General features: G+C 47.2%; 3 protein-coding genes across 4 annotated transcripts in view; 2 read left to right on the forward strand and 1 right to left on the reverse strand.

Annotated features, from left to right (window-relative positions):
- Window positions 1-10794, reverse strand: part of nt5dc1 (5'-nucleotidase domain containing 1) — a 31490-nt gene extending 20696 nt beyond the window's left edge. The window contains exons 1-6 of the mRNA XM_029002336.1: window positions 10352-10794; window positions 10088-10179; window positions 9906-9977; window positions 9503-9612; window positions 9313-9392; window positions 9150-9231 (exon numbers count right to left, since the gene is read on the reverse strand). Coding sequence (XP_028858169.1) covers window positions 9150-9231; window positions 9313-9392; window positions 9503-9612; window positions 9906-9977; window positions 10088-10179; window positions 10352-10444 — 529 coding nt within the window. The 5' untranslated portion in view covers window positions 10445-10794. The remainder of the gene's footprint in view (window positions 1-9149; window positions 9232-9312; window positions 9393-9502; window positions 9613-9905; window positions 9978-10087; window positions 10180-10351) is intronic.
- Window positions 4397-8507, forward strand: col10a1b (collagen, type X, alpha 1b). Of its 2 annotated transcripts, XM_029002335.1 has the most exons (4): window positions 4397-4540; window positions 4786-4906; window positions 6530-6532; window positions 6698-8507. In XM_029002335.1, exons 2-4 carry the CDS (start codon window positions 4801-4803, stop codon window positions 8392-8394), a joined length of 1806 nt encoding a protein of 601 aa, XP_028858168.1. In that variant the 5' UTR covers window positions 4397-4540; window positions 4786-4800; the 3' UTR covers window positions 8395-8507. The 2 variants fall into 2 exon arrangements, with proteins under 2 accessions (XP_028858168.1, XP_028858167.1); XM_029002334.1 differs by having other exon boundaries at window positions 6530-8507.
- Window positions 10795-13718: 2924 nt separating the features above from the next.
- frk (fyn-related Src family tyrosine kinase) lies at window positions 13719-21095 on the forward strand. The gene is made up of 8 exons (XM_029002625.1): window positions 13719-14222; window positions 15070-15191; window positions 16819-16982; window positions 17168-17336; window positions 17886-18044; window positions 18918-19099; window positions 19226-19388; window positions 19983-21095. The coding sequence occupies exons 1-8, from the start codon at window positions 13843-13845 to the stop codon at window positions 20189-20191; spliced, it is 1548 nt and encodes a 515-aa protein (XP_028858458.1). The 5' UTR covers window positions 13719-13842; the 3' UTR covers window positions 20192-21095.
- Window positions 21096-27009: the final 5914 nt, after the last annotated feature.

The following is a 27009-nucleotide window of genomic DNA, read 5'->3' on the forward strand; positions in this document are numbered from 1 at the left end:
CCATGGTTAACAAGGCCTCACCAACGGTCATTAAAGTACAGATTTAGAGCCCAGAGCAATTACAACATGGGTCTGACTCGCCTTTCTCTGGGATGCCAGCTATCGGTTTATTTGGGGAGGGAATAATTTCAGACTTCCACTGTGAGGGTCCCCCACCCTGTGTGACATCAAATGAGTCCATTTCCATTGGGCAGATAGCAGAGTGTCTTTAAAATAAGTAATGAAGTAAAGCATTCACACCGTAGAACCTTGGAAGCCACAAAGCAAGTCACATGTGGGTTACTTTCAACAGACATATTTCAGCTCTTTATTTTTACGTTTTCAGTGAGCTGTGTATATATTGTGATTGGATCGGATCGTGAGATCCTTGCCAACACACCCCATATTGAGCAACATTGGACTGTTCCATGCACCAGGTCAGGCATGCTTTAGTGATAAATAAACAACATGCATGTACATGTGATGAGAATCCTCTTTTCCACTTGAGTCACATTCTGACTCTATAACACTTTCAGCTCAGGCTTATTTTAAGACGCCACTTTACGAACGGCCCCATGCTCTATTTTTAAGAATGCATCCATTTAGTCGTTATTTTTAGCCTGGAAGAGAATGTGGAGGAGATAAATGGACGCTTCACTGTCTGTTAATTGCTCATAAACACAATGGTGACTACAACAGTCAACAGCTCGAGCGCCGAAAAAAGGAGCAGTGGCGGTCGCTGGACACGGCAGACATCCATTTTGGGAAGGGAGAAGACCTCTACACTATCTTTAACGGTTCAGCGAGCTCTGCTCCCCGCCGTCACAAAAGACCTCGTGGGCAAGAAATTCCACATCTTGCCTCCTACACATTCTCACAACGCCTCTTTCTGTTGTTCCCGAGTCTACAGAAGTCTCCACAGGCATTTTTTGGAGGAGAAATGGCCTAAAATGATCAAATTTAATCACAATATCCAGTCTCTCAATATCTGAGAGACTTTAACAAGCCAAAGCTTCTATATGAATATGTAATATATGTGGTGTAATATTGTTATAGTGGTATAAAATGTTATGGACCCATCAAATATTGAAAATTCTCAGTAAATTTTAATATATTACAAAATTATCAGAGTTGCTATTTGTAGGTATACTGTAGAGGGAATAATTCAGGTTTCCAATCAAAACAACAACCCAATTATAGATTTACTGTAATCTATTGTGAAAGTGGAGTGATTGTCATTGTGATACACTGCAGCACAGCACAAGGTGAAATGTGTCCTCTGCTTTTAACCATCACCCTTGGTGAGCAGCGGGCAGCCATGACAGGCGCCCGGTGAGCAGCGTGTGGGGACGGTGCTTTGATCAAGGGGACCTCAGTGGCACCTTGATGTGATTCGAACCGGCAACCTTCCGATTATGGGTTGTTTTTTAAATCGCTGCTACTATATTTTCAGGGAAAACGTTGCAATATTACGCAACTAAAACGAAGCAGGAATCACAACAAAAATACCATTCAGTAAATACCATTCAGAAGGAAACGTCGAAAAACATTTTTATCACTTTTGTGGGACGCTGTTACTGCAGCATTGCACAATGGGGAAAAAAAAAAAAAAAAAAACAACCTTTTGTGGAACATGCCGAAGGATTTTTGTGGGCTTTTTTTTCTTCTCACCCTTAGGACATGAATCACTTTGAGAGGGTCACAATTTGGTGACAAGAACTGGACCAATCCAGAGGAACCATAACAAAAACAAAATAGCACGGGCAGACTGTGGACTTGGACACCTGGCTGTGGCACCTCCAACGTGGGTGGATGCTCCCCCCCCCCCCAGTTAAATGTGGCCACGCGCAGTGCCTGCGGGCAGAGCTTCCTCCTCGGTTTCCAAAACTTGGGAAGGTGCGATGAAAAGGAAAAAAAAAAAAGGAATTCAAATCTCGGGTGATTACAGGCCGCCCAGAGAATAATGCCATCTCCTCATTATTACACCAACAACGCCCGGTTCCCCGAAACGGCGGATAAACTCGCAGCCAGAACAGACAGTTTCTTCTGGCGCGGTGCAGGTTCGGTCCTAAAATCCCACAACAAAGCATGCGCTTCTCCCCCGCTGCGCGGGACAAGCGAGGAGCGAAATCTGGCAGGACTCACGACTCACAAGCCACATTCCGAACCAAACTAGCTCCTATAAACAGGAAGTTCCAGGTTCAAACCCCACTTACTCCCCGAGCAAGACACTTAACCCGAGTGTCTCCGGGGGGACCGTCCCTGATAAATACTGATAAATGTGTAATTTTAATAAATGACACATTTATAAAAAAAAAAGGCACATCTGTAAACGGCACCGCGTAAAAGATTTAATTAGGCCCAGACGACATGTGATGTAGGAGGTGTCGGTTATAGGAAAATGAAGAGGTTTTGTTGCACGGTTAAAACGTTCACGGTGTAATTAGGAAGCATGCAAGGCCATTAACGACCCTCGTCTGCAGTTGCAGCGCGGCCGCTTGGTAGCCGCTGTGACGCAACTTCAAGTTTAACGCGGCCCCCCCTGTCGACCACAGAAAAGCCTCACGAAGGAGGTGGGTGACCTCAACAGGAAGACGAACGCTGGATCCCGGGAGCCACGTGGATGCCACCAGGCTGGCCTCACCAGCTTCAGGTTTGCTCAGGCCTCTCGTGGTTTTATTCTCTTTCTTGTAATCTTGGCGAAGTCAGTGCGCAGCAAGGAAGGAGAATATGCAAACGCATAAGAGCCGCCATGTCGTTAAAAGGTTGAAGTTTGGGCGGGGCGTTTTATCAATGTGGGTTTTTCTCGGGATGATCGTGGCTTAGCAAACTTTTTTTTTTTTTTAGGGCTACAAAATTAAGAGGTTTTGAAATAGCACGTTCGCAAAATAACTAACCAACAAACCAAAGTGCCCTGAAGCCATAAGAATGTGGATGTTGAAATGTCAGATACCAAAATGCTTCCACAGGATAATAATAATAAAAATGGAAAGAAAGATCAAGGAAGCGCGGAAAGACTGAAAACACGGCACAGGCGCGAGAACAGATACGACTGCACAGTTGTCCCTGTTCTTGCTGACGACAGAGGAGCAAAACTCACACCAATCTGACAGAATTACTGTATTTAAAGTAAAATACGCCCTTGGGTGGGAGGTCATCGCTTGGTGTCTAAATGCTTCATTTACAGAAACTTAAACGGTTGCAACACTCAGCGTACAAAATCCCTTAAATATGAGCTTTTCTAAAATCACGGTGCCTTCATCAAAGTAGTTTAGAACTTTACTGATGTAGTAGCAGTCGGAAAGCGTCTCACAGGCAAAAAAAAATAAGCATTTGTACCGTGACTTGGTGAATATGCAAAAAATCGCAACGATTTATAAATAATTTCATTGCCCCACTTGACAGCCCGAGAGTTCATAACCTTGTCATTATTTAGGGTGTGTGCCCACTTCCAACATCACCATGCTTTAAAGAGCAGAAAGGCTGCGGGTTGCCCGTAAAATAATTTGCCCGAACGGTGTTAAAGCTATCTGCGTTATCTCCGGCCTTTCATTTAGGGGAACGGGTGTTTAAATAGATACGGTGAAAACCACAGTCGCCACTGCAGAAATCGGTTCCCATGTGAACGCCCCCCTCCAAACAAGACACATCCACTCTGCCCTCTGCTGTTCATTTCCAGTACCGCACAGACACATTGCAGTCAAGTGCATACTGTAAACCTGCACTATTTTTCTTAGTAAGAATTTACTAAGCTCACAAATCAGGGAAATTTGAATAAATTCTGCGGTGAACATTAGCATCCATTAGAGTTGTAAGTATATTTGTAGGCAACAATGTTCACGGACAAAAGACATTCAGATTTCTCCCCATTTTACATTTACATTTACCGCATTTATCAGACACCCTTATCCAGAGCGACTTACAATCAGTAGTTACAGGGACAGTCTCCCTGGAGCAACTTAAGGTTAAGTGTCTTGCTCAGGGACACAATGGTATTAAGTGGGATTTGAACCCGGGTCTTCTGGTTCACAGGCGAGTGTGTTACCCACTAGGCTACTACCACCATTTTAGGTAAATATAAGGGGGGGAAAGGGGTTTCTGATAAACAAGATAACGTAAATATTAATATGCTACTGTACTCCTTAGCACAAACTTTTTTACTTCTGTATCCTGTGCACTTTGCAAAACACCTTTGATTGAACATAAGAATTTTAAAATATTTTTTAAAAATTGTATTTACATTTGATTTTGATGTTTTTACTCTGTGGCTACTCAAGAATTGCAATCATGTGGCGACCACTGTCCTCCCCAATATCCATCTTGCCTGCACAGGGGACACCATACCCCTCATTAAAGATGACGTTGCATTGGGGGGGGAGGAGCCTGAGCGGGACCGTAGGTAGCTGCTGGCACATGCTGGAGCCGAATTTGGTATAAATTCGGCAGCATTGCAGCTGTGATGAAGCAGTAGCAGCTCCACGGACAGTCCACACCTGAGGATTTATAGAGGCAGCCGGGACAGCAGCCCCCACCCCACCGCTTTTGGAGCTTAAACCTTCTGGTACGTGAGCGTTTTACTTTGTGGCCTGTCTATATGTGATGGTGCATTAAGGAATACTGTGCGTGTGTGAGGCAGTTTAGGCAGATGGAATAGCCTGACCACTACTTTTTTCTACTTATTGAGCCAGTGACATCCTTACAGAAGTGGGAATGTTTTTCTTATCTGTTACTATTTAGTCAGCAAAGCGCGTTTGTATGTGCATGCAACACAAGTCGAAGGTGCTGATTGCAAGAACACCTTTGCAGGTTTAGCTTCAGAGGATGGACCTCCGTGTGACAAGCGTTCTGTTCCTCCTCCTGGCCTTGGTCGAGGCGACTCCAGAGAGGTACCATGTGAAGAAGCAACACTATCCGGTTAAGAGTCACCGTAAGTCTGACCGCTTTACTCTCCTGGACACGCTTGATCCAGACAGGTTTACATTACATGCACCCGTTTAAACCAGACAAGTCATGTGGCGCACTGTGGAGGTCTGGACCTATAACCATTAATGTGAATCTCTTCCACAGCCTTTTCACTGCAGGTTTACACATTTACATTTACAGCATTTACCAGATGGCTTTATTCAGAGCGACTTACAATCAGTAGTTACAGGGACAGTCCCCCTCCTGGATACACTCAGGGACACAATGGGGATTTGAACCTGGGTCTTCTGATTCATAGGAGTGTGTGTTACCCACTAGGATACTACCACGCAAACAAAACACCGTGCAATAAACTATAGTGTACTGGCAGCATGGTCCAGGGTTAATAATTCAATTCCCACCGAACGCGTTGCATTTTATACCAACTTGGCCCTGAGAGTGGTGGGATTTATTTAAACTCACCTAGCTACTGCGGGACAGTATGAACACGTGCTACACAGGAAACACACGCAGAACGCAGAGTTACTAAATGACTCCCGTTTTGGATTGCAGAACTGATTTTTTTCCAATTGAACTTCGGCTTGTCGCCTCAGCTTGGCACAATACACTGCACCATTCTTTAATTATATCAAAGCTTCCAGTCACACCATACAGCACCACTAGATACTAATTTTATAAATTGGAAGGTACGTTTTAGCACGTGTACACTCTCACATACAACGCATATGGATTTCAGAAGAGTCTCACCAAAAATGCAACACGCGTATTTGGCACACCAGGATTACATGGACTGGCATATAAAACGGTTCTTCCAGAGGTCACCACAAAAACAGATGTTACCACATGACACCAGGCACACCCAAAACAACTTAATGTGTTGAGTCAAATAATAGCCCCGATGGTCCAGAACACCAGTCTCGCAAGAAGAAAGGAGAAAATTAAAACCACTCGCACCAAAATTAGCTCGGACAGGAACAGAAATCTGTGCAGTTTTCTCCGACACGTAAACACAGATGCCACCGTCTGTACCTGCTGACCACTGCTTGCGCCAACACCTCCTGTTTAAGGTGTCCACGGGCAACTGAAACTTTTTGGTCTGGCCGCACATTTCTGAAGCGGCTTTTCGCAACCTCACAATTTCCTTCTCAGAGGGTGCAATTCCAAAACTGGCAATTCCACTTCCACTTCCTGACAATTCCACTTCCACTCAAACATGAGGGACTAAAAACAAAACAAAGCTCACTAGTAAAAAAAAAAACTGCCATTTCTGAACAGAGAGGAAGCTATAAAAACACTTCAGCCTCTAATATCGTACTATATAGTTGAGGTGCTTCTAACACTGCAAATTCGGCAACATTTTACCCATGAGCACAGGCAGTTTAATTTATAAGGAAATTTATTAAAACCATTATTAGATTATGGTCATCAGAAAAGCAACTAAATAATTGTGGAATTATTATTGGGAATTAAAGCGTGTGTATGTGTCTCAAAAGCCAGTACATTTATTATGTAAAATGTCACTTTCTTACGAAACAAAACTAGTTTTAAACTAATTGTTTACCCCTTAAATTTTGTTAAATGATGAATGTTAATTTGTTACGTCTTTAACGTAACCCCTCTTTTACAGCTGGTGCACCAGGAATTCCAGGTGCTCCTGGTGAACAAGGTCCTCCTGGGGCCCCTGGAGCCCCTGGCCCACCTGGCAAGAGTGGAATGGGACATACCGGACCCCAAGGACCTCCTGGACCACCCGGACCAGCTGGCTATTCTGCACCCGGCAAATCTGGCTCCCCAGGAGCACCTGGAAAACCAGGTGCCAATGGCATGCCAGGGGCAAAGGGACATACTGGCCCACAAGGAGCCCAAGGACCCAGAGGGATGCCAGGTCCCCCTGGAAGCCCTGGACCAGCCGGTCTTGCTGCTGTAGGAAAGCCTGGACCACATGGTGTTCCAGGTCCTATGGGACCAAGAGGTGAACATGGACCTTCAGGAATTCCAGGATCTCCTGGTATACCAGGCCCAAAGGGCGAGAGAGGTGTTGGTATTCCAGGGTCTCCAGGTTCTCCGGGTCCTATGGGACCAGTGGGACCTCCTGGACCATCTGGAAAATCTGGTGTTGGTAGCCCTGGTGCAACTGGATATCCGGGAGAGCCTGGAAAGCCTGGTATGCCAGGTAGGGAAGGTACCCCTGGGCCAGGTGGTTTGCCTGGGGCAAAAGGCCACCCCGGGCCACCTGGAGTTGGTGCACCCGGTAAATCAGGACAAAATGGTAGCCCCGGTATGCCTGGTCCAACTGGACCAAAGGGTCACCAAGGACCTGCCGGACAACCTGGAGCACCAGGTCTGCCTGGTGTTGGCAAGCCAGGAGCATCTGGAATGCCAGGAGACAGGGGTGTACCAGGTACACCAGGTACCACAGGTCAGAAAGGTGAGCCAGGCCCAACAGGATTCACAGGTGCCCCAGGTGCTATTGGCCCTATGGGCCCAGCTGGTCCTCAGGGTGCTAGGGGATTCCAGGGTGAGCATGGTGCACAGGGCCCTAAAGGTGAGATGGGCATTATGGGACCACAGGGGCCAAAGGGATTAAAGGGTGATCAGGGAGCCCAGGGTCTTACAGGAAAACCAGGCATTCCAGGCTCAGTTGGTCCAACTGGGCCAACGGGCCATATGGGACATCAAGGTCAAAAGGGTGAACAAGGTTTCACTGGTGCCCCAGGTATCCCAGGCACTGTGGGACCACCAGGTGTTAAGGGGCATACAGGACCACCTGGAGCAAGAGGGGAAAGGGGAGAGAATGGTTTCCCAGGCCCTAGAGGACCAGTCGGTCCAGCTGGCTCATCAGGCGTTCCAGGTCTTAAAGGTCACCCTGGGCCACCTGGGCCTCCTGGACCTGCAGGAGTCGTAGCTAAGGGGATGCATGGCCCACAGGGTCCACCTGGATCTCCAGGTGCCAGAGGTAGCGATGGTCGCCCAGGGCCATCCGGACCACCAGGTCCACCTGGCCCTCCTGGTGAGATGGTCTATCATCATGAGAAAAGAATGCCCTACAAGTCCCACGAATATGCAGTGTCTGCTCCTCATGAAATAGTGAAGGTCCCAGTGTCTGCCTTCACAGCCCTTCTGACCAAGGCTTACCCATCTGCAGGAAACCCCATTCAATTTGACCAAATTGTGTACAACGGAGAGAACCACTATAACTCCCAGACTGGAATTTTCACCTGCCAAATCCCTGGAATCTATTACTTCTCCTACCACATGCATGTCAATGGGGCCAACGCACTGGTGGCACTCTACAAAAACGACAATCCAGTTGTTTTCAGCTACGATGAATACAATAAGGGCTTCTTGGATCAAATGTCAGGCAGTGCTGTGCTCGAGTTGCAAGCTCATGACAGGGTCTATATCCAGGTTCCAGACGAGGAATCCAACGGAGTCTTTGCCGCCGACAATGTCCACTGTGCTTTCTCTGGGTTCTTGATTGCCTCCACGTGATGACAGACAGTGAGAACAACCTCACGCTCACAAAAAAATAAAAAATAAATAAAAAAATCCAAGAGCGTAACTCGTAAAAAAAAAAAAAAAAAAACCCACCCAGTATAACCTCGGAGACACACAGAGCAAGATGTTTTGTTGAATTTTTAGAAGGTGCTTTAATATATTGAATTCCAAAAGCTGTGCTCATAATTGCGAAGGTAATTAAATGCAAGGAGGATAGGACAAGTGATCAAAGGAAGCATATATATATAGATATATATGACCAAAATGGTGCTATTGCATATATCAACATGGTGCTTCACAACTGGGCAAGTTTGTGGCAAGTGGTTTGTTTTTTTTTTCATTTGTTTGAGGAATACACTGTCATGTACAAATGCAATTCTTTTATCGGTAAGATATGTTTTGTAATACTTCAGTAAACCATCAGAGTTTAATGGTAAATTGCCGGTATTAGTGTAACTGTAGAGTCAGTTTAAGCAAACTGTTTTATATCTCTCCTTAAAGAACTTTTTTTTTTTTTAATTCACACATTGTACTGACCAAAATGAATAAAGTTTTTGTTCCATTACTTTGCAGCGTTGTTTTTTTTTTTGTTTGTTTTTTTTTGGGCTAAAACCACTGCAGGCCCACAGCGGGTTTTTTATGGTAACACCAATGACATATTTTGAAGAAATATTGCGAGCGGCCTTATTCAAACGTAGACACGTGCTAAGTTAAAACTCCGCCGTTTCGCTTTATCCCCCCCCACCTACCCCTGAACGCTGAGGTGTTGTAATTGTGGTCGATTGCAGCAAGCATGTCCTTCCAGAAGTCAGAGGTCACCTCGTGCCCGCGCTGTCGAAGGGAAATCAGACAACGATGAGTCCAAGCAGTTCAGAGGAGCCGTTTATAGGAATTATAAAAATTCCGGTTTACCTTGTGCAACATATCCACAACTCTTGCACAAAGCAGGACTCCAGGGAGATCAAAGTAATTGTCATAAAAATAATATTTTGCTGCAAGAACAAAAAATGGTTTTATTATTATTATTATTATTATTATAGTAAAAAAAAAAAAAAAAAAAAAAAAAAAAAAAAAAGGAGACTCCACTCCCGCACGTCCATACCCGATCTGGTGTATGAGGTATTGAGGCTGTTGAAATGCTTCCATTCCCGCTTCGGACCGTAATGCTTCATGATCTCTTCTGTGCTCAGGTTATGAGTTCCATGGGTCGCCCTACAAGCATATTTATAAGAAAAAAAAGTGATCATAAATCTACAGAGCGAACCAGGTGAAGGAACTTCTCTCAAACTTTCTAATCTGACTACACCACAGCCGAAGCACCGGTCCCAGCTATTCCCTACATCTATGACCACTACGGAACACCTTTGTGGGAACTCGCCGCACTCCGCTCCCAGCGGTGGGGGGGTTCTTGGATTGTGGGGTAACAGAAAGTAAGGAGGTGAGACAGAAGCCAGGAAAAAAAAACGTCTTCTCGCTTCACGTCCGAATTTGTTACGGGCAAATACCTCAGCACCGTCCCATCTTCTGCCAGCTTCACCAGGTTCCCGTCCTCCAGGTCTACCACCAACCCTTTAAAGCTGCATGTAAAAAGAGAGAGAGGGAGAGAGAGAGAGAGAGAGAGAGAGAGAGGGACGTCAGCAGGATGATCCATGTGCAACGACCGCAATTCGCAGGCTTGGGGACGCACCAGAAGTCCCAGGTCGCAGGACTCAGGGTCAGGAGGTCCTTGTCATACCCCTTGTGCTCCACCAGATACCTGGCGACGCTCTCGTAGATCAGCTGGAGGACGGGCGACAAGAAGAAGACGTCGTGACGCGTGAAAAATAATGCCACCGTCGAGGGACAGGGTCGTGACACCGCGCGAACGAGGCCAGGGCGTCCCACGCAGCGACAGATTTGCGGTCTATTATATATGTATCTATTATATATATAATTTTTTTTTTGCTCTCACCCTAGAAGTCTCCTTCAAGTGGTATCGACACAGAGTGTGGTCCAAATCGAAACCGATCACGTCGCAATCGGAGAGGGAGAAATATTCGCTCATAATTCTTTTCTTTTCGTTTTTTTTTTAGGCTTTATTATAATTTAAAAAAACACAGAAGCACGCTGCCGCGTTTCCGCGTCGGCGCCAATGTCACCGGTGACCAGCGGGCTGCGTCGCGGTCGAGCGGGAGCCGCCGGGGCGACACGTGGGGTGGCCGAGGCGACAAAAAGGCAGCGCGCGGCGACGGACACGCCCGTTCCGGTTTAAAAACGCCGAGCCGCCATTCCGGACGGGCGACGGGACGCACGCAGGAGGGCAGGCAGGCAGGCAGCGGACGAAGCACCGCGGAGGGACGCAGGCGGCCGCCCGTCGCGCTTTTATTATTGCGGGGAACGACGCGGCGGCTTCCGGGTTCGGGTACCGTAATGGCCGTGGTGCAGGCGCAGCGCGAATTCAGACACCTGCAACGGCGCCCGCAAAACAAGGGGGGGTTCATGAAGCAGGACGGAAGAGAATTCGCCACGTGTCACAACTTGTAATTGCACGGCATTAGATAGGGTGGCCTAGTGGTTAAGGAAGTGGGAAATGTGAAATAATCAGAAGGTTGCCGGTTCAAATCCCGAGCCGCCAAGGTGCCACCGAGCAAAGCACCGTCCCCACACACTGCTCCCCGGGCGCCTGTCACTGCTCACCAAGGGTGATGGTTAAATACAAAGGACACGTGGCGTCGCCTCCCACCTCCAAGGTTGGGAGTTTGAAGCCGTATGCAAGCCAGCTCATGTTGTTGCCAGGGTCAGCTTGTCTTCTCTTTTCCTCCCTCAGATGTACATGCTTCTCTTTCATCTCGGATGGCAGCCGATCATCTAATATTCCTTCCAGAAGATTCTTCAGCACATCAGGATTTTGCTATCTACCTGGCAACTCACAGCTCTCTCCTTCTACAACAGACCACAACCTTGGAGTAACAATAGACAACCAACTCTCCTTCTCGACTCACATCAGCAACCTTTCCCGCTCATGTAGATTCCTTCTCTGCAATAGCAGACGAATCCGCCCTTATCTGTCAACACAGGCCACCCAGATACTGGTTCAGTCCTTAGTAACCTCACGACTGGATTACTGTAACTCCCTTCTAGCAGGTCTCTAACTGCCATCCAGCCTCTACAGCAGCACCTTCCCAAATTCTCCCACACCACCCACTGATACGCTCTATCCACTGGATCCCAAAATCGGCTCCATCCGGCCTCTAAAACTAATACAGAACACAGCAGCACATTTACATTTAAGGCATTTGGCAGATGGCCTTATCCAGAGCGACTTACAGCGTGCTTCCATGTTACCCTCGATGAAGTGATCAATTCTAGTTCACTAGGACCCCAACTATGAATACAATCTTTTTATTCACTCTGTTGTAGTTTTTATACCTAAATAAGACAATAAGAAGGTTACAAGTTCAAATTCTAATTTTATTTGTCACATACACAGTCATACACGGTATGATATGCAGTGAAATGCTTTCTGCGACCGCTACAGACCACAGCATTGCAAATGTTGCAAGTATACAATGAACCAAAATGCAAATATTACAAACATAACCATTTAACATAAAATATGTGTAACAGGTAGGGAGAAGGTGTGCAAATGAGCAAAAGACAATGTATAAAAAAAAAAGAGCAGTAAAGTAAAAAGCGCAAAGTGATTTTGTGCAAAGAGTCCAGAGTGAATGAGAGTGAAAGTGCTGGAGTGGATTGGAGTTCTATGTAGTGTTGTGGTTGAGAGCTTGTATATCCTGCGGGAAGAAGCTCCTCCTCATTCTCTCTGTGTTGGACTTCAGGGAGCGGAAGCCCTTCCCTGGTCGCAGCAGAGAGAAGAGTCTATTGTTGGGGTGGCTGAGGTCCTTCACTATCTTCCTGGCCCTGGTCCAGCACCGTTTGCCCTAATGGATTGAAGGTCAGGGAGCTTGGTACGAATGATGCGTTCGGCTGACCCCGAACCAGGTTGAGATGTTTCCCGTCAGGATGCTCTCTATGGTGCAGGAGTAGAAGTTCCTGAGCACCTTGGAGGGCAGTCTGAAGTCTCTCAGGCGTCTGAGGTGGTAGAGACGCTGCCGGGCCTTTTTCACCATGGTGTTGATGTGACAGGACCATGACAGGTCCTGCGTGATGTTAACACCGAGGTAACAGAAGCTGTCCTCTCTCCCCAGGGCTCCTGTTGATGACAGGGTTCTGGTAGGTCCTCTCCTGCTTGGTACTAAAGTCCATTATTAACTCCTTTGTCTTGCTGACGTTCAGGTGGAGATTGTTCCTCTGGCACCAGTTCACCAGATTTCCAACCTCCTCCAGGTAGGCCGTCTCATCGTTGTCAGAGATCAGGCCCACCACGACAGTGTCGTCAGCAAACTTGATGATGGTGGTGGAGTTAGTAGTGGCTGTACAGTCATGGGTGTACAGGGAGTACAGCAGGGGGCTCAAAACACAGCCCTGGGGGGCTCCAGTGCTAAGGGTGTCTGTCCATTCTTACTGCCTGTGGTCTCCTGGTTAGGAAGATGGCGTCGTCTAAATAAGTTAATCTAATGATTGTATTCATAGTTTGAGTCCTGGTCAACCAGAACTGATTACTTCATTGATGGCGACATGAAAGCATGTAGTAAGTTGCGTCTGCCAAATGGCATAAATGTGAAATATTTTTGGTTTGTACCACTGTCACATTCATGTGTTGATTAAAACTAAAGACTAGAATTCACCTCTGACTGGTAATAAGCGGCCTAGTGGGCGAGACACTCACAGATGAACCAGAAGACCACAGAGTCACAGGTCTGGATCCAACTTCTCGTCCCCGAACAAGACCCAGTGTGTCTCCGGGGGGACTGTCCCTATAAATGGCGCACATTTCTGTAGGACCCCGACCATTAGCATATTAAAACGACGTGATTGAAATAGGGAGAGGCGGGAATGATTCTTCTCTGGGAGCGACAGGGGAAAGTGCGGAGCTGGCAACCTGTGCGTGTTGCCAGTCCTGGCCTGGGCGGGGCACGGGAGCACAGCCAGGGGGCGGAGACTCCCGGCAGGGAGGTGGGAAGGATGCTTCTCTGGGAGCGACAGGGAAAAGTGCGGAGCTGGCAACCTGTGCGTGTTGCCAGGTGTGGCGCGCCAGTCCTGGGCTGGGCGGGGCACGGGAGACTCCCGGTAGGGAGGTGAGCGTGGGAAGTGGGCAGGATGCTTCTGTGGGAGCGGCAGGGAAATGTGCGGAGCTGGCAACCTGTGAGTGTTGTCAGGTTCTGGCCTGGGCGGGGCGCAGGGGCGGAGCCAGGGGGCGGAGACTCCCGGCAGGTGATGGACTCGGACTCACCTGACGCCGAAGGAAGCAGGAAGCGCATCGGGACGGCCGGGCCCGTACAATGACCTGCCGGAGGGGAGCCGGCCGCGAGTCTTAATCCGCCGGACGCGGCCGCGGTCGCCATGGACCTCAGGGAAAGGCTGACGGCGTGCTGCCACGCCACGTTCCCGTGCTTCAACAAGCCGGCCGAGGGCAAAGCCGCGGGGACGGCGATCACCCACGCCGACATCTCGGTGGTCAGGAACGACGCCCGGGACGCGGCGGAGCCCCGACGCGCCCCGCCGTCGCGGCCCCCGCAGGCCGCCGCCTACATCGCGCTGTTCGACTACACGGCGCGGACCGCGGACGACCTGAGCGTCCGGCCCGGGGACCGGCTGGAGGTCCTGGACAAGAGCCACGGGGACTGGTGGCTGGCCCGGGCGCTGACGGGCGTCTCGGCCGGCAGGCAGGGCTACGTGCCGGCCAACTACGTGGCCGCGGAGGAGACGATCGACGCGGAGCCGTAAGTTCGAGTCCACGCCCGGCGCTCCACCTGAAAGTGGAGTCCAAAAAAAAATTTAAAAACTTGAATGAATGGTCGTGTTGTAACAAAAGGCCGGGGAATCTGAAACTTGAAGACGGTCCCTCTGCTTTGTTCCTGGGTTTCGATTAGAAATTGAACCTGTGACCCTACGCATGAAATAAGAATTGGGCCGACGAGGGGAAAATCAGAAAAATTCAATTCAAGTGTGTGTTAATAATAAGAAAAAAGATGAATATAAATAAACAGTCTGAGCGATTTCAGTTCTGAGCCCAAACCTGAAAACCAACCGGAACCGCGGGGCGTGAGAGTGACATTTTGTGTCATGTGACGCAAAACCGTCAAATGTGACCGGCGCGTCACGCAAGGGTCTCGTGTTGTGGCCTCGATCGGAAGCCGAGAAGCGCGGCGGGATCTGCCGTGAGCGCGGCGTGACGTCACCGCGGAGGACGGTGACGTCACGCGTCGATCGGACCCTTGCACTTGCAGACGAGCGAGACCGATACCGCCGATAAGCCTGTGCAATTATTAAACCGGCGCGGCGGGAGCCGAGCGCCAGTCCAGTTTTACCAGTTTCGTCTCTACGTGGTTTTATTCAGGGTTTCATGTGCCTGGTTTCCACGTCATCAAAACTATATATAATTTCTCTGAAGAATTTATCAGTATTCATGTTTTTTTTTTTTTTTTTACTCAAGTTCTAAAGTTACTTTATAAATGTTATTGTGAGGACCTTATCAGTATTAATGATTGTTTATTGGTTTGTAGGGGGAACAGAGTTGCACATCCACTTTTTAAATGATTTTTTTTTTATTATTGTCCTGCTCTACAGATGGTACTTTCCAGACACGAAGAGATCAGATGCGGAGAAGCTGCTCCTGCTGGAGGGCAATCGCCAGGGCGCGTTCCTCGTCCGGAACTGCGAGAGCCAGAGAGGGGAGCTGGCCGTCTCGGGTGCGACATTTTGCTTCTCTCTCCGGGTTGTGCCGGTTTGGTACGTCCTCGTTGCTTCAGGAGGCGAATAAAAGAAAAGGGCCGCACCTTGTGGACCACCTCTGGTCTCTGGACTGTCTGGTGGCGCTGGTGAGAGACCTCTGTTCTCATAAAGCCGCTGATAACGCCCCGCTCAGAGCCCTGTTTACATATTAACAGGGCGGTGAGGGCACGACGGACCTTACCAGCAACAATTCACATTACAAAACAGGAGTGGCAAATACACATTAATAACCATTTTATCAGATTTTATCCCAAAACTCTCACTATGTCGTGGTAAGTGGCTGGAGGAGTATTACAGTAAATGGCGACGGGCACAGCCACAAACGGCCTTTCCTGGACACCACCCGGGCCCGCTCACGCGCTCTCTCTCTCGCATACGGCCATAAACGCTCCTAGTTCTGCCTCTCGCGCGCCGCGTCCCGCCGTGTTCTGCAAAGCCCTGTTTGCTCCGAGCAAGGACTTCCATGTAACGGCGGAGCCTCACCAGGAAGCCCTTTTGTCAGCCTGTTTGCACAGTAAAACCCGAGCTTACGCGGTGAGAAGTTTTCGGGAACCTGCGCGTGTTTATCTTGCCGCCGCCTACATCCCCACGACGCCATGACTAGAAGTGCAGTAGCGATTGCAACGAAGTGGTGTTTTAACCATACCAATGCGAGATTCCACCGTAAGGCCGTTACATACGCATAATTCATGTTTGAGTCATACTGTAAATTGTATTCCTGGGTCTTTTTGTGTCCATTTTTAGTGGTAGTAGCCTAGCAGGTAACACACTCGCCTATGAACCAGAAGACCCAGGTTCAAATCCCACTCACTACCATCGTGTCCCTGAGCAGGACACTTAACCCTGAGTGTCCCCAGGGGGGAGACTGTCCCTGTAACTACTGATTGTAAGTCGCTCTGGATAAGGGCGTCTGGTAAGTGCTGTTTTTAGCATTTGGTAAAGGCCTGCCTTCTTAATGCTCCGTATAACGTGTTTCATTCTGTGTTCTGGATCCTGGTGTGTTCTATACGTTCAGATTCCGAATTTTCACTGCTTTTAAGCAGAGACTGCTTCTTTTTTTGCCCCCTGCATAAGACATCTACGATATTGAGGTCATGCTAGTAAATGGCGGAACATTCATTATATCAAAGCATTTTCCTAATGACAGTCATTAAATATCAGAATTTTTATATGTTCACTACCAGTCAAACCTTTGGACACACGTTCTAAATTATGGGTCTTTTTTACATCATAGAACTCTTTTCGCACTCTTGTCTTCTCTCCACCACCTTCGGTTGGACACCGGTGGCGGTTTATGATGGTTTATTATGCCGAACACTTTCTTATCACTCGCTCACGTTAATGAGCATCTAATAAAGTGGCTTTTGGGAACGATTAATCGAACATACTTCACTTCCTCTTCATACAACAAATACCAAATGTGTCTCTTGTATTGGACTCTTCAAAATGGATCCCTATTAATCTTCATAGCCGCCACAGAGTAGGGGCGTCCAGACTTTTGATTTTCAACTTTTTTTTTTTTTTAAATGTCTTGTTGGGGTTGTCGAAGCTTCATTAATGTGCTGATTTCCCCCCCACTCGCAGTTCTGGACGAAGGCAAAGTGAAACACTACCGAATCAAAAAGCTGGACCTCACGGGAGATTACTACGTCACCACCGGCCAGTACTTTCATACCGTGAAGGAGCTCGTGGACTATTACTCGAAACACGATGGACTCTGTTTGCGCCTCGGTGTGCCCTGCAAAAAGGTGCGATTTTTATTATCATCTTTCATTTTCTCCATTAGTTTCCATCGCGTACCATAACCATTCGTGCTTTATCGCCGTCAGCCACACAATGGCTCTGGAAAAGCGAGATATTGAATATGAGGCGTGTCCTGCACCGTCCTCGCCACACAATGGCGCCTGACGCAGTCGGCTTTGTGTCCCCACAGGTGGAGGCCCCGCAAACCCACGGGCTGTCCTACAACACGGCGGACCAATGGGAGATCGAGCGCGGCTCCGTGCGCCTCCTGCAGAGGCTGGGCGCCGGCCAGTTCGGGGAGGTGTACGAGGGCGTGTGGAACGACACCACGCCCGTCGCCGTGAAGACACTCAAGCCAGGTTCGCCTCGGGACGCTTCGATAGAGCAGCGTGATAAGATAGTCAATTCTGTGTCTGGCACGGTGTTTCATGGCTGTTCATTTCCTCGCTTGCAAACTAGTAAATGGGGTGGTAGTGGCCTAGTGGGTAACACACTCGCCTATGAACCAGAAGACCCAGGTTCAACTCCCACTTACTACCATTGTGTCCCTGAGCAAGACACTTAACCCTAAGTTGCTCCAGGGGGGGACTGTCCCTGTAACTACTGATTGTAAGTCGCTCTGGATAAGGGCGTCTGATAAATGTTGTAAATGTAAATGTAATGTAGTAAATATGAACATGCTCGAACACTCCAAATGCGTTACATATAGCACCATGAAAATATCCCTTAAAATCTCTATTTTTTTTTATTACAATATGTAGTATTACAATAAATCAATCAGTGACTGTATATTATGTTTTATGAAGTAGCATAACATTTCGAAGATATTCTATCTTCATTCTGCAATTCTATTTAAAGTGCTTTTATAGTGGTAAATATTTCTATGTGTGTATTTTCTGTCCTGCAAGGCACGATGGACTCTGAGGACTTCCTGCGCGAGGCTCAGATCATGAAGAAGCTGCGGCACCCCAAGCTGATCCAGCTCTACGCCGTGTGCACGGTGGGGGAGCCCGTCTACATCATCACCGAGCTGATGAGGAACGGCAGCCTGCTGGACTACCTGCACAGTAAGAGCGCGGCCACGCCCTCTCGCCGGCCCCGCCCTCTCGCCGGCCCCGCCTCCCGTTCCAAGGCTGACCCCATGGCCGCTTTTAAAAAAAAATGATAAATCTTTGACTTTCTGTACAGATTGTAGAATTAAAATATCACCTAGTAATAATAGTAGTAATAAATGCTATATATATATCATATATATATATATATGGATAAGTAATGAGGTTGTGAGTTTGAATCCTGGCTCTGAACTATTTGTGGGCGGAGTTAACATGCTTGCCCCGTGTTGCCATGGGTTACCTCCCTCCATTCAGAAGCATGGACGCTATGTGTCTGCAGGTGTGTATATATGCCCATACACGTACACAGCCTGAGCTGGTGATGTAAGACGCGGCCGCCGTCATCCTATTCGCCGGCTGAAACCTGTCTGATTACTCCGCGGCAGTCCGACCAGTTTGCACCTCCTTCAGCGCCGTGACACGACCAACAAAAACAACAATAAAATTGATCATTAATTCGTACCACAAACAGGCATTAAAAGCGGTAGTTTTTTTTTCATTTTTTGGTGTAAATGTCCTTGCCGGAACGGCCGTGTGACTGTGTGGTGTCACTGCAGCACGAATTGGGTGTCATTGTTTGTCTGAGTAATGGTCGCTTCCCTGAGCCGGGAAATCGATGTCTGTTGCCCCAGGACCGTCTCCGTCCATATTTCTCGAGATGTCCTTCCTACGTGACACAAAGTCTGATGGCGTCCACCACCCTTTTTTAATAGTTGGTCATAAACATGGTACTTAGGCTTTTTTAAAATTTATTTATTTATTTTATATAGCTCCCACACGACCACTTTTCCTCTGCGCTACTATATATATTTTTTTGTTTCCTGACAGAAGACAAGGGCAGGACGCTGAAGATCTGTAACCAGGTGGAGATGGGGGCTCAGGTGGCGGCCGGCATGGCCTACCTGGAGCTGCAGAACTACATCCACAGAGACCTCGCCGCCAGGAACGTCCTGGTCGGGGAGAACAACATCTGCAAGGTGGCGGACTTCGGCCTGGCCCGAGTCTTCAAGGTGAGCTCGCTTCCCGCTTCCGACCCGGCTGGCGCTGGCGTCACCGTTTGCTGTCGCCATGCCGATGTAACTGAGATGGAATGTGGGAGTGGCGCGGCGCTAGCCTGTTCCGTTCGCCGCCTGTAGATGGACGAGAACGTGTACGAGGCCAGGGAGGGCACCAAGTTCCCGGTGAAATGGACGGCGCCCGAGGCCATCAGCGACAGCAAGTTCAGCATCAAGTCCGACGTCTGGTCGTTTGGAATTCTGCTCTATGAAATCATGACGTTCGGACAGATGCCATATCCAAGTAAGCGCTGTGCAGTTACAGCATCTGTTTGGATGTATGATATGAAACATATCCATGAAGCATTTGCATATAATATTCGTGGTTGTAGTCACGGCCAAGGCTACTTATTTATTTATGGAAAAATAAAAGTACATATTTAAATTTTCATTCAAAAAATGATCTTTTTTTCTAAATTCAAATTTTTTTATTTGTCACTGATAAGCAGTGAAATGCTTATCACACCGTGTATGACTATGTATGTGACAAATAAAAATTTGAATTAAGAAAAAAATTCAAATTTTGAATCATAGCTGGAATGAACTTCAACGAACTTTCTAGAAAAAGCAGGAGGTTTTCTCCAAATTACGCAATTTTGAACCAAGTAACTTCACAAATAAACCAAATAATCTCTAAATTATCTAGGGATGGCAACATTTGAGATTTAAAAATAAGCGGTGCATCTGCTAATTTGCAAATCCGAACGAATGAAAAATTGCCTGGCGTGAAGTACTTTTAGCCATAATCTCACAATCAAGCGACTAATGTGGACCTAGATGTAAAATTAGGATCTACAAAGTTCACGTCCTAATCGTTTCCACCTCTGCTGTCGACCAGCCTTTACCAACTACCAAGTGGTACAGAAGGTACCCACGGGCTACAGGATGTCCTGCCCGGCCAGCTGCCCGACTGTCCTCTACAACATCATGCTGGACTGCTGGAAGGACAAGGCCGCGGAGAGGCCCACGTTCGAAACGCTGCAGTGGAAGCTGGAGGATTTCTTCGACCTGGACGTTACGTCGTACGACGACGCCAGCCGCTACTAGGAGGTGCCAAGGAAAAACTGCCAGAGGACCTGCACTGGTGTGATGCCAAAGTACAATGCTCATTTCAGCCATGCCAACTTGTTCTTTTTTTTTTTTTTCTATGAAAATGAGGATTCTACGACCCTGAAAGCCACGTGAAAGCTGATTGGCTAATCGGCTTGCGATGGAATTTATCTGCCTTCTTATTGGTCGACTTGTTCGGTCACCGACTAAATGCACTTTTGACTAAACTCTTGCCGGCTGTATTACTACGCGTCTCTGTGGAATTTTTGCTTCTTGTCGCTGCGTCATCGGCCCTGCCATGCGGCCGACCCTGATCTTCTGGTTTAACTCATCAGACACGTGCCCGAGCCACTGTCACAAGTGCTAAAGCTTTTAAAGGAATTTGCCTTTGTCGTTCCGGTCCTGGATTTAAACCAGCGACGTTTCGTCTGTCACGATGTGCCATATTGCGAAGTGACGATATTTACCGCGGCCATGTGACACGAACAGCATTGTAAACGCCTTTTTGTCATTGTACGTGCGGGGCATATACATAGTTCTCCTCATTCTCTACCGTTGGGGGTTTATAGTAATTGTGCCTTTTGTACCATGCAATGACTGAAGAGTCCCAGCAGAATCTGAAGTGTTTCGGTAGTCCAGTATAAAATTTTAACCGCAGGTTCCTTATGATGATTTAAAGATACGGGGCTTGTGGAAATACCAGTTTGTCCTTTTTTTTTTTTTTTATCTGTGAAGTGTCATGTGTCTGCGAACGGCTGGCCCAGCTTGTAAACTAACAAAAGGGTTTTTAATGTGTTCCTAAATGTGCAACGTCACTGTGCAATTGCTAAAGCGATCACGACTGCTTGTATAATTTTTTTTTTTTTTTGTATTATCCAGAAATAAATAGCTCTGTTCTGCACACGTTTGTGGTTATTCGTAGCCTCCTTGCACAGTTCAGCGTGCGCCACTTGGTGGCGCTACTGCACAGGCTTTCCAAGGGCTCATCTTCTGCAGACAAGGAAAGAAATGCCAGCTGATCGTGACTTTTTTTTTTTTTTTTTTCATTCTTGTTATTTCATCTGTTCATTAGGTTCCCCTTTTGTCTCTTTAACCGTCCGTCTATGGGAGTCCTGGTTTCAGCATGCAGTGCGTCAATCGTGCCTTCGGCCCAGAAGCACTGGCGTTTCGGCGATAAGATGCTGGCGCGCCGTTAATATTGCATGAGCGAGCGGCTTCGAGTTTCGGAACTGCGCCACGAGTTTAGCAGTTAAAACAATAACCTCCTATTAATGGATGCGTGTGGGAGCAGCATCCATTTAATCCTCTCCCCGTCCCCACAGGCTTCCCCTGGGTGCTCTGGTTTCCTCCAGCCGTCCAAAAAGTCTAGGTGCGCTGGCGTCTTTTTAATTGCTCCAGTGTGCCTGTGTGTCCGTCTGTCTCCCGGTCAGGCTGCTTCGAAAGATTGGCAGCCTGTCCGACGCCCCGAAAAAGAAAAAAAGTCCCCGCGGTAGGACTTCACCTTGGAAAAAACGTCCTGGTTTTGTGCCCGGCTAATGCACAGTCAAACTCCATGCAAAATGCAAGGCCCGTTCCCCGGGAGGAACACCTGGACGAGGCGTTAGGTACCTTTATGCGCCGGTGATGGCACTGCCGTCACACCCACCTCGCCACCCCGAGCGTCGCAGAGACCCTCCTGTTCCTTTTCCGCAGATTACATGGCGTGCGAAATCTTCTCGAGGTGTCAGGTTAAAGCTGCGTGACTGGCTCCAGTTAGATTCCTTTAAATCTGAATTTAGACAGAAGAAGGACCAACGCTCACTTTCCTGTCTGACTTCTCGTGCCTTTTCTGCAAAAAGCGAAATCTCGACTAGACCTGAGCCTGTTTTAACACGTTAGGCCCAATGAAATTCACAAAATGGGTCGTGTTGTAACTACGGAAACGTACAGAGGCAATGACATCTCCTTTTTGGTTGATGTTCATGATACCGCTATAATAAAGATGCCACATTTTCCAAATTTATGATGTGTTTTGAGCATAAAACTGTTACCTTTATTGGAGTTAACTTTGCAATAGTTGCAATATTACCAAATCATATTTTGTTAATAGCAATGCATATTATTATTACCATATTATTCTTTTTTTTTTTAAGGGAAATTAACCGTATCTGATAAACGGCCCGGCTCATAAATCCACCACAGACAAAAATGTGTCAGTTTCTATTAAAATGCGTCCCCCCCCCCCATCTCACCCCACACACCTATGTTATGAGTGCATGTCTTCCCATACATCCCTATAGAGGCCAAGCGCACTTGACTGCGCTCGTAAATTACCGTCATGCAAGTGGTGATCACTCATCAAAGAGAAGGGAAGCAAATGAGACAGGTTTAAGGGGAAATATTCAAATGAATTGCTCTTGTTTGCATAGAGAGGATGGCAGGGTTGGAGGGGGGGGCAATTTATAACGCCCTGCGTGCTCATTGGGGAAGCTCACTGAGGGCTGCCGGCTTTGGCGTCCCTGCACTCCTCCTATTGCAGAATAAAGCGTCCATTTTAAAATATGCCTACCACTGGGCTATAAATAAATGCACTTCTAACGTCCGTAGATGGATTCTCATGTCTCAATGTATTACGTTGAACAATAATTATTATTATTTTTTAAATAAAAGCTTATTAAAAGACAAGAAAATATCTATTTCTGTCACACCTTCCACCCTCCATGTACCACCAACAGGGTGGTAGTAGCCTAGAGGGTAACACACTCGCCAATGAACCAGAAGACCCAGGTTCAAATCCCACTTACTACCATTGTGTCCCTGAGGAAGACCCTTAACCCTGAGTGTCTCCAGGGGGGGACTGTCCCTGTAACTACTGACTGTAAGTCGCTCTGGATAAGGGTGTCTGATAAATGCTGTAAATGTAAATGTGTAGTGAAAGGTTAACAGGTTAAGAGTTACAGCTCAAACATTGACTGAATTTACTGATCCGGGTCGTTCGTTTTCTGATTGGGTAATTTGGAAATCGTTTCTCTTGCTTATCTCGCTTATTCCTGATTGAAACCTTCGGGTTACTTCATTTGTGCTTTATATATAAATATATAATATGAAGGCTGCAGAAAGCCACGTCATGCAGCACTGACTCCTACTCCTGACTTGTGATATTGTATTAATGCAATCCTGTGTTGGTCTCATTATTTTCTCACAGATCGCATTTGTCAAGCTGACATGTACAAATGAGACCAGGCGCACACTCTGCTATTTCCCTTTGCCATTAAGCGTTAATACGCTCTGATATGTAATCCAATCTAAATGAGTGCAGAGGTGCTGTTTGTGCAAACGTGGACTGGTTGCACTATCGCGTTGTACGTTTTTTTTTTTTTTTTTACGGTGTTTCATTACATCTTAGAAAGCGTATTAACCGATTGTCTACTGTACTACATTATATACGAGACACTTTACTACTCACTCGCCGCTTAACTCGGCTCCCCAGTCACACACCACTCACCAACATGCTTTTTAATAAGCAAAAAGATGAAGACTCGCGTCTCTCCAAATCAGGGAGCTTTTGCTGGCATTTCACACTCCTGAACACGTTCTTATCATTCCCTCGTGATAATGAGCATCTCAACAAGCGGCTTTTGATGATGACAATAGTGAACAAAGAAGCGACTCTGAAAAAGCAGATTCATGCTTCACGTTCTCCTCATACAACAAATACGAAATATGTTTCTTGCGTTGGATTCTTCAAAATGGATTCTTCATACCCGCAACACAGTAGACTGGTAGAGTATGTATGTACAATATGACATTTACGTTTACGGCATTTGGCAGACGCCCTTATCCAGAGCGACTTACAACGTGCTTTCAAGTTACCATCGATGAAGAGATCAATTCCGGTTCACCAGGACCCCCCAACTATGCATACAATCTTTTTATTCACTCTGTTGTACATTCTGTACACAAGTTCGACAATAAGAAGGTTACAAGTTCATCTAAATATTCTCTAAAGAGGAAGGTCTTGAGCTGTCGTTTGAAAATACTCTGTTCTGACCTCGAGGGGAAGTTCATTCCACCACCGAGGGGCCAGGACGGAGAAGATGTCAGCATGTTGCTCTGGTTTTCTCTCATAGTCTGAAGATGTTATGTGACTTGTTGAGGATAAAATGGGGATGATGCTGTTCAAATGTGTGTGCCGGACTGGTTCCATGTCCAACTGCAGACACCGGCTCAATCAACCAGCCACCACTTTGACTTGAATGAATAGTTCTATAGTCTCGAGTACACACAGATGGAGGGGTGGATGGATTGATGAACAGAATATTACGTTTTGATTACTAACTGTGCGTGCTAGGACTCCTTAATGGCCTCAGTATTTCCCGAACCAGCGGTGGTGTATAATTATATTAGCAGGGAGCGCCTGTGCCGCTCCGGAGGCCTGCTTCCTACCAGCCGACGTGGCACACGGACTCCCCTTCCCACAATCCCTTTCTCCGCCGCCGGCTACAGTGTCATGTTTCTCCACATGTGCTCTCCGGCCACAGACGTGACTTCTGAGCGTTTTTTGTCCTGAGTTTAGCGTGCGGCTGCCCGCATTTTACGGGAGCAGGTCTCAAGTTCCAGTGACAGCTTTCCTCTGCCTGCACCACGTCAGGCCTGTAATTTGAGCATCTGGAGCAGCTTCAGATGTGCCCCCGGGAGACCTCCCTATACGATCAAAAGGAAGGAGGGAAGGAAGACCGAGGCCCTGTTCTGTGTCTGGTGCCTGCGTGTTGTCACCAATATGAAAAAGTCTTCATGGACATGACTGGGTCCTCTGCTTGACTTCGTCACAAGGAACACAAGCAAAAGCAGAATGCTCAACATTGGTGCTTTTTTTAGCATTTAGTTATAGAGAACCCAATGTGTCCTTAAAATTTCAGATCATTGCTCCCCATTCGCCCATTAACATCCAAAATAGCCCTGAGTCATAGAAGCATATACCCTAGATTATTTAAAAAAAACAGTTCCACCATCAAATGACAGGCTTAGTTCTATTTCTAAAATGGTTGCTTTGATGTGAAACGTGATGCAAAATATCCCATTGGCCTCCATCTTACAGTATTATATTCGTTTTTTTGTCTTATAGAAATATTCAGCCCAATACAGCATATGCGAAAGTGTTTTTTTATTTTATTTTATTTTTTTGTCAATTTGATACCAAGCAAGCACCTCACACGTCAGGGGCCATGAAAGGCAGGTGTGTGGGGATCAAGGGGACCTCACAGGCATCTTGGCGTTTGGGGATTTGAACCCGCAACCTTCCGATCCTTACCCACGAGGCCAACACTGCCCGTAAGGGTGGTAGTAGCCTAGTGGTAACATCACTTGCCTATGAAACCAGAAGACCCAGGTTCAAACCCCACTTACTACCATTGTGTCCCTGAGCAAGACACTTAACCCTGAGTGTCTCCAGGGGGGGACTGTCCCTGTAACTACTGGATAAGGCCGTCTGGTAAATACTGTAAATGTAAAATGTAAATGTTAAGGTGAGAAAGTTGCCCTCGAATTACTGGATTCAAAGTCCAAGGTGGAACCGTATACTTTTCTATACACTCTTCCAAAGTGAAAGAATGTGGCAACCAGCACCACATTCAGCAGAATATTCCACTAAATCATAATTGTCACCGCGTCATTTTTTCAGTTGATATTTTCCTCTCTCAAACATTCTTAATTTAACAGGCACACGGAGCCCAACCACCGCAAGCAGCTGGTACGAACGGCGCTGCTTTCCAAATGGAGATTAGCCTGTTTCCAGCACTGTGCTCCCCATCACACACACTCTTCATGCCCGCCTCCGACGTGAACAGCCAGATGTCGTCCGTCGGAGGCCCGGCGCATCGGCGCGCTCGTGCCGTCGCCGGTAAGTCATGCGCGGGGAAGGAGGGGTGAGCGTCCAAACGAAGCCCAGAACTCCTCAACACGTTGGCTGCGAAGAGCAGGACCCTGCCGCTTCGCCATATGGCTCCTCCATTTGATGGGATCCACGCGCTAACGTGGCAGACTGCAGCCGACGGGGAAGGGCACGGGACCCAAGGCTGCCGGCGGGACGATTTAATGCCGGCTAATGACGTAACCTGAGGGGTGTCTGATTCAGAAATCGGGTCCAGCAACCATGCAGAGCACCCATGGCCTTCAAGGAAATTGTTGTTTAGTGTTTTATTTAAAGAAAATGTGGATTTTCTAGAAAAAAAATCTAGATTTAGCTTCTTCATGAAGAGATTGCTCATTGCTGGTGGTGTTAAGATGAAATAGATTTTTCAGAAATGTGACCTGTAATGTGACCTCGTATTTTCAAGGGGGGACCCAAATGAGTTAGACTTATTTTTCCAGACCTTGTACTCACACCATTCATGCTGCATTATCCTCCTGAAAGAGGATATTATTAAAATATTTCTGTGAAGGAGATCTGCAGCAATCTTGGAATATTTCAATTGTAACAAGAATGCAGAAGCAGTTTCCTGTGAGTAAAATTTCTGGCCATAGTCCACCACGCTGTCCATCATCTCTTCCCCTGGTAAATTTACACTTACGGCATTTTGGCAGACGCCCTCATCCTACGTGCTTTCATGTTACCATCAATGAAGTGATCAGTTCTGGTTCGCTCGGACCCAAACCATGGATAAAGTCATTTTTATTTCATTTGGTTGTAGGTTTTTAGATTTTATTTCACTCTGTAAATGTTGCCTATAGTCCAGGACACCAACATGGAGAAAACTTACAGATTCTTCCGGCCATTGATCCAGGTATAATATTAACGTCCCATTATCTGGAGGTTTTAATGTTGTGGCAGGTCTCAA

The sequence above is a fragment of the Denticeps clupeoides genome, chromosome 14, assembly GCF_900700375.1.
Source record: "Denticeps clupeoides chromosome 14, fDenClu1.1, whole genome shotgun sequence".
Taxonomy (NCBI): domain Eukaryota; kingdom Metazoa; phylum Chordata; class Actinopteri; order Clupeiformes; family Denticipitidae; genus Denticeps; species Denticeps clupeoides.

Excerpts from the sequence above, each read along its gene's own strand:
- frk (XM_029002625.1), top strand. The coding sequence starts at position 13,843 with ATGGACCTCAGGGAAAGGCTGACGGCGTGCTGCCACGCCACGTTCCCG. Across the intron at positions 15,192-16,818 it reads AGGGGAGCTGGCCGTCTCGG|TTCTGGACGAAGGCAAAGTG; the intron begins GTGCGACATTTT and ends CCCCACTCGCAG. Across the intron at positions 19,389-19,982 it reads CGGACAGATGCCATATCCAA|CCTTTACCAACTACCAAGTG; the intron begins GTAAGCGCTGTG and ends GCTGTCGACCAG.
- col10a1b (XM_029002334.1), top strand. The coding sequence starts at position 4,801 with ATGGACCTCCGTGTGACAAGCGTTCTGTTCCTCCTCCTGGCCTTGGTC. Across the intron at positions 4,907-6,529 it reads CTATCCGGTTAAGAGTCACC|CTGGTGCACCAGGAATTCCA; the intron begins GTAAGTCTGACC and ends CCTCTTTTACAG.